The sequence below is a fragment of the Ipomoea nil genome, unplaced genomic scaffold (genome assembly GCF_001879475.1).
Source record: "Ipomoea nil cultivar Tokyo-kokei standard unplaced genomic scaffold, Asagao_1.1 scaffold3030, whole genome shotgun sequence".
Classification (NCBI taxonomy): Eukaryota; Viridiplantae; Streptophyta; class Magnoliopsida; order Solanales; family Convolvulaceae; genus Ipomoea; species Ipomoea nil.
The window spans coordinates 700,035-711,097 of NW_017619458.1; the positions used below are offsets into that span (position 1 = coordinate 700,035).

The 11,063-nt window shown below is 44.3% G+C and overlaps 1 protein-coding gene across 1 annotated transcript; it reads left to right on the forward strand.

The window, feature by feature from the left end:
* Positions 1-1,969: 1,969 nt before the first annotated feature.
* Positions 1,970-9,366, forward strand: LOC109163511. The gene is made up of 2 exons (XM_019312260.1): positions 1,970-2,026; positions 8,491-9,366. Exons 1-2 carry the CDS (start codon positions 1,970-1,972, stop codon positions 9,364-9,366), a joined length of 933 nt encoding a protein of 310 aa, XP_019167805.1.
* The last annotated feature ends 1,697 nt before the right edge of the window (positions 9,367-11,063 follow it).

Below are 11,063 nucleotides of genomic sequence, written 5' to 3' on the forward strand. Positions count from 1 at the left end.
AGTCCCCTGTGAAGCCGGCGAGGGGAGTTTTGACGGGGTTCAGCTGTTCTCGGGTCAGCCCCATTTTGGTGAAGGTTTCTAGATATAGCACGTTGACGCTGCTCCAGGTGTCCACCAGGATTCGCCGAACGACGATGCCGTTGACGTCCATGGCTATAACCAACGCATCTCGATGCGGTATTTCTCCGGCTGGTAAGTCTCTGTCGGTGAACACGATGGGCTCTCGACACACCTTTTTAGAGTTCTCCTCACGCCCGTACACTGTCCCGACGTACAACTGCCGGGCCCAAGCTTTTCTGGTGTTCGCTGAATCACCACCTTCCGGCCCGCCGACTATCATGTTGATAACCGGTTTCTGGCGCCATTGAGCCTCCTCCTCTTCGGGAACCGGCTGCTTGCCTCGACTGCTTTCGGCAACGGCGACGGGTTCCTCATCCCCTCGACTGCCCGGCCTCCGCCTCCATTGGTTAGGAGGCGGGGTTCCTTGCTGGATGATACCCTCCATGATCTTCTTCAGGTAGAAGCACTCCTCCGTACTGTGAGTATAAGATTTATGATAACGACAATACTTAGAGTTCTTACCCATCTCTTCGTTTGTCGCGCGATCGTCGGTCGGCAGAGGCGGAGGCGGGGCAACCGCTTGTACCTCGTGGACCGGACGCTCGGGAATCGGCCGATAGGCGTGGACCACTGGTCGGTCGTACGGCCGTCTAACTTCGGGTCGCCGAGCCACGTCCGGTCGCCTTTCTTTGGCTTCTGCTCGCGTTCTCTTTCCGCTGGCGGATCCGCCGACTTCGCGCTGTCGCTTGTACTTCATAGCCTGCTCCGTATTGGCCCTCTTGTTGGCCATATGAATGGCTTCTGCGTAGGTGGCCGGATGATTGTCCCTCAAGTCTTGGTACAGCTGGCCGGACCGCAGCGACTCGATGAAGAAGGTGAGCGCCGTCTGGTCCTCGACCTCCTCTATGGACTGGATCTCTCTCTGCCAGCGGGCCAGATAGGTTTTCAAAGATTCGCCTTCGTCTTGACGGATGTCACCCAAGTGAGTTAGGTCATTTTGTGGCTTGATATTAGCGGCGTAATGGCTCATGAAGCGGTCTGCCAGCTCTTCAAAGTTGTGAATCGACCCCGAGGGCTGCGCCACCAGCCACCTTTGTGCCGACCCCTTCAACGTGGGTAAGAAGGCGCGACACATGACCGGATCTCGTACCCCCAAAACCTGCATCTTAGCCTGATAGCTCAACAAATGCTCATGGGGATCGCCGGTTCCATCGAACGTGGCTTGTTCTGGGAACTTGAAGTCACTCGGTATCTTAAAAGCCATAACCTCGTCTGAGAAGGGTAAGGCGGTCAGTAACGTACGTCCTGGGGATTTGGCTTTTCCCTCCATCCGTTCTTTAAGATTTCGCACCTCCTGTACTAAGTTTGCCACTTCGACCCTCTCCCGGGTGCGATTTCCCGTGGATTCCGTGCTCTCGCCGACTTTAGACTCAGCCGGTTGGACGGGGTTGCGGGGGGGTTGCTCCACGCGACGAATCTCAGTCCTGGCTCTTTTGGTTCGGCTCTTCTCTCGTGCAGCTTGTCGATCGCGGGCGGCTAGTGGGGCACGACTGGGCTCCTTTCGCCCTAATCGTTCTCTTGTCGACCGACGCCCAACGCTGGGACCCAGCCGGGAATGAACGGATTGTACCGGTTGGCTTTCAGCCCGTCGGCTCAATTGCCGGTTGTCGGGCCTCTGAGGCGGTTGCAACTCGCGTTGCGGCTGGCGGGTGACGGACTGTTCTCTCACTCCTAGGCTTGCTTCGGCGCAGGCGCGTCCGATTGCGCGTAACTGCTCCGGGGTGAGCAGCACCTGAGGCAATTGCCGGTTTATCTGCGGCGTCGGCGGCGGTGTCGTCTCGTTTTCTTGGCTTCGAGCGCTTCTCCGATTCAGCTGGCTTCTCAGGTCGGCCTCCCGTCCGTTGTCATGATGGCTCGACTGTTCCTCGCTTCCTGCCATGTCTGGAGTTTTCCTAATTCGACTGAGGTTCTAACTGTCGTTCCTCGGACTCGCCTCACTCAAGAGGATACGTGACTCTTGGGTTCGATCCCCACAGACGGCGCCAGTGATGGTTTTAGGGTTTTCGGGCCCAAGGAGGTCCAACACAACCTTTGGTCGGAGGATACACCTCTCAATAAAATGTACGTCTAACTCAGAGGTAATGCTAGTGCTTGGAATTTCTTTGTTATTTTTCCCCTCTCCCGAGTGTCCGAAAATGTCTACCTTTTACAAGAATGGAGGAGCCTTTATATAGTGGCTCCTCCTCTGCCGACTTGAAGGCCCTTAATGGCCGACTTCAAGGCTAATCAAGATATGGAGCCGTTGGACGCCATTACTCGGTCGACCAACGGCTCTCCCAGGCTTGTAACAGCCCGACCAGGTCCTGCCTTTAATGCTTCAACGGCCCTCTTTTAAAGGAACCCCTTTAATGCCCTCAACGGCTCCTCGAGCCGAGTCTTTTCCTGGGCTTGGGCCTCGGCCGACTCCTGGACTCGGCCCGATTGCTCTTTGGGCTCCTCTCGATGCTGGCCCACTTCTATTTTCTTTGGGCCCCTATCTCTTGGGCCGGGGTCCTTACCCCATTAGTACGAATTACACCCAAAATTACTCCCGGACCTGCAAATTAAATTTTATATTCGCAGTTTTAGGAGTAATTCTGGGAGTAATTCGTAAAAAAAAAAGGGATTTCGCACTTCACATGTCTATGAGTAAAGAGATGCCAATATTAAAATTACTGAATTGTCTATTTATTTAACACCAAATGGACAGAATAACAAATGTGGGACTAAATTGAGCGAAACACAAAAGTCTGGGACGATATATATATATATATATATATATATATATATATATATATATATATATATATATATAGATGTGTATTCAAATGAGGACAAGTATATTATAGAGGACTGTGAGGACAGATCTAGTGTGTGCCATTAGCAGGTATGTCGTGTGCATGACCGAATGTAGTCGTGTGCCACAGTTTCTATGTCGCGCGCTAGATTTGTTAATTTATAGAGCCTGGGTTCGAAACCTGATGTTTACATTTATTCTTGTGTGCCATTCTGTATTAAGTTGTGTGCCTAGTATAAATTTGTTGTGTGCCCATTATTTGTCCTCACAGTCCTCTATATATTGTTGTCATAATTTGAACTCCACCCTATATATATATATATATATATATATATATATATATATATATATATATATATATATATATATATATATATATATGTATATGTATATATATATGTATATATGTATATGTATATATGTATATGTGTATATATATATATATATACATATATATATACGTATACATATATATATACATATACATATATATATACATATATACATATATATATATATATATATACATATATATATATATATATACATATACATATATATACATATACATATATATATATATATATATACATATATACATGTATATATATATATATATATATATATATACATATATATATGTATATATATATATATATATATATGTATATATATATATATATATATGTATATATATATATATATATATATATATATATATATATAGAAGCTTAGGGGAATATATTCAGAAGTGATATACCTATTTATGTATAAATGTTTGTTTAGGGGGTCCTTATCTTAGTGGTCAAGGGTTCTAAATAAGGTATTGGAAGCTTGTGGTCTATTATGCAACATGGACCAAAGTCTAGAGGGATAGTTTTAAGATCGTTTGGGGACGCAATATATTTTTTCCAAGGATAATTTCTAGATGACCACTTGGTTTAGGCTCCTCGGATTTCTCCCGGTCTCACTCAGATTGCCTTTCGGGCCAAAACTTAATACGCAATGTACCCGAGGATTTAGATTTCTTGAAACAGAATTAGTCCCTATAATTTCTGTATAACTTATAAACAAATCAATTAGGAAGATAATTCGTCTTTCATGTTCAGGCATTAGATTGTTATTTACATGTTAAACACATAAGAAGTATCAAGGAAGACATACAAATGTACAATGGAGCAATAAAACGAGAAGTCAAGAAAACATACCGTACCAGTGGGCGCGAGGTGGGCGGTCGACCTCTTGCCAAGGCCCCACTGGAACGTGACGGTGAAGAAGGAGTCACTTCGGGAAAGTCCCGAGAATGCACAGATTTAAGTCCAAACAATTCCATACTCGTATGAACAATAAAAGGGACTTAAATGCATGGAAAATCTTAAGAAATCACATTACTATGACACTAACAAGGAACACGGGAGACATTCAATGAGATATCATAAGGATCACACACCCCATTCTCCGCCTTCTTAACTAAAGCTACGTTCCCACAATTTTCCTCCATGCAAACTTATGTAAGTACTTATCGAGCTATTAGTAAGTTAATTATCAAAGTAATTGGTCAATTATGATTACGAAAAGTGAGCTATTATATGCCGAATAAAATTACCAATTACAGGTTCCAAAATACTTTATCAAATAACAGATATCCAAATAACGCACATTTGATCAAATGGTTAAGCAACAATATGCAATTCCTGACTCAGTTTATAAACAAATCAATTAGGAACATAATCCAACTTTCATGTTCAGGCAAATAAACAAGTATGGTATTTAAACAAAATCGATAGTTTATTAAGTTTTAGTATGTCAAAGTAAATTGTTAGTAATCAAAGAGTGATATGCAACAAGGCAGGTAATAGTATGAGAGGATGTCACAACTTTCAGGGCAAGCATAAGGAATGAAGAACAAGTATGTGAGAAAAAGCGATAAACTCACAATCTCACCGCGTGTCCTAAGATCCCTATATCCTAAGTTCCTAAACACCTGAAGTTTAAGCTTAACGTTCTAAAGTTCAAGCCTAATGTCTTAAAGTCTTAGTCTAAAGGCATTGTTTTAGGGTCGAACTTAGGCTCTGATACCATCTGTAACACCCCGAAATTTTTAAAACTTTTCAATCTTATAATATGAAAGCAATTCTATTAATTAATTCCAAATAGAGCATTCTGAACATAGGGGTCTGGGGTGTTATGCCACATCTGAGCTGGAGAACTCAGATGAACAGGCTATATAAACTAATTATCCTCAAACATTGTCATTACATCATCAAGGCACGCAGGCCGGAAGGAAAGACTAATCTATCTATGTAACACCCCGTGTTACGACCCCTAAAATCAATTAATCATTTAACCAATTATCCAAAGAAAGAATTAAATTACAATAATTAACTAGGAAAAGGCCCACCATAGTCCATGGGCCCTCACCTCTAAACCCAACCTAGTCCTAAAAGGAATAGAGTTAGCAAGCCTATAGTATTTGGGCCCTAATTAGGACTCTTAGGTATATAAATAAGGGACATAGGAGGCACCTAGAACCCCCACCACAATAATCTCTCACCACACAAGGAGCTCCAAGAATTCCCCTAGGAGAAATCAAGAAAGAAGAAAGGCTTAGAGAAAGACCCTTCATAGCCAAGGAAATTAATTAAGGCTAAGAGGTAACCCATGTCTCAACAAAACCTATTTTCTTAGTTATGATCTCCATCTTAGGTATTCCCCCATATCCTTGTGTCTTGATGAATTGTTTATGATATTGATGGTGTGATCTTGATAATTGGTGATATGGTTTTATCTTGATGATCTTGATGATGATAAGGGTTTCTTGATGATTGTATTCTTGAGGAATTCGGATTCGTGATAATTATGTGGTATTCTTGATGAATTGTATTGGTTATTGATATTAAAGGATAAATTACGTTCTTGATGATTTAAATATGGTAAGAGCCCTAGGATGTAACGTGAAACTTGTGTGGTGTTATTCTTGATATGTTGGGCGGGAATTCGCATGTTTGGGCGTTAATTGTATTTAGGAAGCATGATAGAGTACGTGCCTTACGTTTCTCGCTTTTGATCCGTTAATTGTCTACGTGGTGTCATCGATTGCGTTTAAAAGTGTCTGAGCATGGTTCCGGGTTCCACAATGGATCCCGGGGCGTTTATCGTGAAAGAGAGTCAATGGGGGGTAGGGGACCCGCCACCTACCCGCGGCCAGAATCGACGTCGCCGGCGGGCAGCTGGCGGGTGACTCTTCACCCACCGGCTACCCGCTGGAATTTGCCCAACTTGGGTTTTCGGCTTCCCCGTTTGATGTTTTCCCGACCCTCGTGGTGTCCCAACGGACTCCGTTTATCGTGCCTAAGTCTAGTTTGATGTTTCGGGTACCGTTCGTAGGATAAATGAGTCTTATATATATCGCATGCTAGTTGAATTGGTATCCCGTTGGCCTAGGTGAAAGAAGTATGAACCCCTTAGGATTATTCCTAGTTTGTGGATGACCACGCATAGGTTTCATTATACGTTTTCTCCCCTTCCCAATGTGTTAATGTGGGTTGCATGTACTTGTTATGTGTTACGTGTGCATGATACCCCAATTTGGTTGCGATCAAATTGGTTATTCCTGAGCCGCGGTTCAAAAGCTGGCTGCGGTCAGATTTACACTCTCGGGCTACAGTCCACCGTTTGGTTGCGATCAAACATTTTACATGAGCTGCGGTTCATATTCCTGGCTGCGGTCAGATGACTACTCTTGGGCTGCGGTCCACTGTTTGGTTGCGATCAAACATTATGATGAGCTGCGATTCATCGGTCAGTAGCGATCGACCCCTTCGTGTTGCGATACGAGGCAGGGTGCTGCGGGGCCGTGTCAGAGCTGTATGCACTGACCCTCATGTATGGGCATGCGATTGGTCCTGTGGCGCCATCAAAGTGTGCTATGCGATGAGATATGGATGGTTTGATGTTATGAATGCGCGACCATAGGATACATGCTAGTAACCGCGATGACTTCCCACATTTCGTCATTTAAGGCAGATAAGTGCACCTGCATACGTATTTTCCAATCATCAAATTTATCAAGTGAGAAAAGCAAATTTTGAGCAAGAGCCATATCTCTCTTCATCTTGAAGATTTTGAGATCTATCTAGCAGTCAAAATTGACTCAAATAGACAACCGCTCTCATACCACTTGTTGGTCCCGAAATGGTGGCGAGAAGTCTAGAGGGGGGGGGGGGGGGTTGAATAGACTTCTCTAACTTTTCAACTTTCTTCGAAAACACACAAGGCAAATAACACTTTGGTAATTTCAACTCTAAGTAACAAGCATTAACAAGATAAACAACTTAGAGTGTGCAGCGGAATAGGTAGCGGTAAAGTGTTATGCTTATAAGTGCGGTGCTCAAAGAGATATTCTAATCATGTAACACGTTAGAAACACTTGATATGGTTCAAAGATGATGTACGTAAAGTTTGGCTTGCATGCATACGTGGGAACTATCAAACCCAGACAGATAAGGATATGCGATAAATCGTAATCGGGTTAGTTCGCAGTTAGAATAAGCATGCACAAAATATATGAGCAGTATGTAAATAGAGAGAGAGATTTATAGTGGTTCAGAGGTAGTGTAATCTTCCTAGTCCACTCTTCTCCTTTCACTTCAAGGAGGAAATTCACTATTCTTCGATCATCCAGATACAATAGTGAATAAGTGTCCACCGACACTTCTCCGAGTGCTTCGCACAAAGCTACACTCCTCCAAGGTTTTTCGCAAGCTCCTCTTGTTACTCCGCCTTCCCGAGTACTTCGCACCAAGCTGTACTCCTACACCACGAGAACTACGCACAAAGCTACGTCCTCACAGGGTTTTCACAAGCTCCTCTTGTTACTCTGCCCTTTACACCGAGTGCTACGCACAAACCTACACTCAACCAGGGTTTTTCACTCTCTCTAGTTACTCCGCCCTCTTTCTACACTCAGTAGAGAATATTACAAAGAAATAAAATTGCTCTCTCTCTCAGACTTGAATTTTATTCTATGAAGCTCTGTTTTCCCCCTTTTCGGCTAAAAAAACTTGTATCTTTTCTTTGTATGTCTTAGCCGTTGTTCAAGTTGTTGAACTGCTCTAATTAGGGTTGTTATCGCTTTTTCTTCGCTGTTTGTCTTCAAGTCTGCTTGGAAAATTTATAGCTGATGAAAGCTATTTGCCCGTTGATCAACTTTCGATCTCGATCGTCCATTTTGATTTTTAGTTGATCAAAAGATATTGTCAACTTGATCTGAAATATTAGGTAGATGTCATTTCTCCTTTTGTCAGATGATTTGAATAATTTGCCCGTTGCCGTGTCTTGAATTTTGTAGCCTCCAAAATTTGAATAAGTTCGGCGCGACAAGCTTGATATTTCTTGTCCTTCATAAATGCTCTGACATGTCAAGTTTATCAAATAATTTATCTGCTGATTCTTGCTTGAGTATAAAATAATTTCTCCGCGAATCAGCCTTCTTCGAGTGTCTCCGGTTCCACCGTGTGAGTAATAATGTTTATTATTATTATTATTATTATTATTATTATGGCCAAGGTTTACTTGGTTATGTGGATGGTTAGCTGCCTTGTCCTCCGGCCGTCCTCCCTTCAACTACCGCCGGCGATGAAGCCTCCGACGCCACGGTCTCCACCACCATCCCCAATCCGGCGTACGCGTTCTGGATCCAGCAAGATCAAGCGATCTTGTCGCTCCTCGTCTCTTCCCTTGCAGACGAGGTGATGTACCTGGCGGTGGGGCGCAACACGTCGCGTGAAGTGTGGCTCTCTGTCACAGCGGCACTGGGATCATCCACAAGTGCGCGGTGCCTGAATCTGATCGCTCAGTTCCAGAGCTTACGCCAAGGTGACAGTACGCCGGCCGAATACCTCGGGAGGGCACAGTTGATCGTCGAAGATCTAGCCCTGGCCGGTCGTCCGATGTCCTTAGACGAACAAAGCCTCTACGTCTTCAGAGGTTTACGCCCAGAATTCCGCGCCATGGCTGCCTTGTTGGCTGTCACTGGAACTCTGGTAACCATCCCTCAGTTATCGGATTTTCTGCACGCTCAGCAATTCATCTTCGCAGACGACTTTCCGGCGAGTGACGGTGCAGCTGTGGGTTCCCCGACGGCGATGGTGGCGTCCCGAGGTCGCAGACAGAACAACACTGGTGGCTCTGGCGGATGTCATCAGTCCAACAATGGCCAGAATCGTGGCCGGAACAACGGACGGGGGCGTGGCGGACAAGGTGGCGGACGTGGTGGCCGGACTCCACGTTGTCAGATATGCCGCAACTACGGCCACATCGCAGCCAACTGTTACCACCGGTACAGTGGACAGCCGCAGGCTAACATGGTTGTTGCCGGAGATGATGTGACCACCGCCGGCAGTGACGCTTGGTTCCCCGACACGGGAGCATCCTCGCATGCGACTCCAGATCCGAGCATGATCGCATAATCCGAGCCCTATTCCGAGCATGTTCAGATGAAAATATATCAGATATTTTCTCTTTCATGATCCTTGTAAAATAATATACTGGAACCTCTGTAAAAACTTCATAGTTGTTCATGGTGAGATGCTCTGTTTCGTTTTTAAGCTTGGTCCACCATACTTGGTGTGTTTCTCCATCTGGTGCATGGCTTTTGTGAGACTTGTGCATTTGCCTTAGTCTCCATATTGGCTAGTCTCTTAGCTAGTCTCCATTCCAAGCTAGTCTCCATTAGGTTTGGCTAGTCTCCCATACGGTGGAGGTTAGTCTCCCATACGGTCCAAGCTAGTCTCCCAACTCCTCTACCATAGTTCTTGGTAACTTATCCGCATCATAATTATGTTAAGCTATAATCCCGCTTAACATTTAAAAATCAATTTGTGATTTTCCTTACTTGTACATGGGTTGCATGATATGGGTGCACCATACTCCGTAGACTTAAACTGACTCAAATAGAATAAAAATGGGGACTACTTGATGTTTCAAGAATACATTCGGCTCATCAAAATATACAAAATATTCCTAACAATTTCCCCCTTTTTGATGATGCCGAAACTTATACCCAAGTCATTTTGGCTTTGTCAATTTTGAAAAATAACTTCTTGTAACACCCCGAAATTTCAAGATATTTAAAACTTATAAAATAAAGGCGAAATCTTCTTAAATCCCAAAACGTAATACAAGAGTACGGGGTGCTATGCCACACCTGAGCTAGAGAACTCAGGTGCACAGGCTGACTAACTAATATCCTTGATAATGTAAATGCATAAGCATGGCACGCAGGCCGAAAGGGAAACTATCTACTTCTACGCTCCAATTTCTAGCGCGCTCCAGTGACTTATTCTTCTGTGCCTGAAAACCAAATATATCTGTTCAGCGAGAGATGCTGGTAACCCACTCCAACGCGTTGAAATACAATACATATAGAGATATATATATATAGATATACGAAAACCATTTTGAGCATGAAGATATATTCTATGAACTCTAGCTTTTAAAACCAGGAATGACTCGACAGATAAGGCTAGACACAAGCGACATTTATAACAAGCGTATACAATCCACAACAGGCAAGCCAGATAAAGCTGAGCACAATTAATAAACATAACCCATCATAAACAATCCCCAGCATAAATCCCATAGTCACATCCCCCAAGATACTCATAACTACTCCATATCTCATCACATAGCACACTTTGTTGGCGCCACAGGACCAATCGCATGCCCATACATGAGGGTCAGCGCATATAGCTCTGACACGGCCCCGCAGCACCCTGCCCCGTATCGCAACACGGAGGGGTCGATTGCAACCGACCGATGAACCGCAGCTCATCATAGTTTGATCGCAACCAAACAGTGGACCGCAGCCCAAGAGTATGTCATCTGACCGCAGCCAGGAAAGTATGAACCGCAGTTCATGTAGAAACGTTTGATCGCAACCAAACGGTGGACCGCAGCCCAAGAGTGTAAATCTGACCGCAGCCAGCTTCTGAACCGCAGCTCAGGGATAACCAATCCGATCGCAACCGAATTGGGGTGTCATGCACACATAACACATAGCAAGCACATGCAACCCACATTAACACATTGGGAAGGGGAGAAAGCGTATAACAAAACCTATGCGTGATCCTTCACATACTAAGAATGGTCCTAAGGGGTTCATACT

What these genes read in the sequence shown, in the direction of transcription:
- LOC109163511 (XM_019312260.1), top strand. Translation starts at nt 1,970, where the DNA reads ATGGCTCGACTGTTCCTCGCTTCCTGCCATGTCTGGAGTTTTCCTAAT. An exon ending in GTTTTCCTAATTCGACTGAG is followed by an intron (nt 2,027 to 8,490) that starts GTTCTAACTGTC and finishes GTGGATGGTTAG; the next exon opens with CTGCCTTGTCCTCCGGCCGT.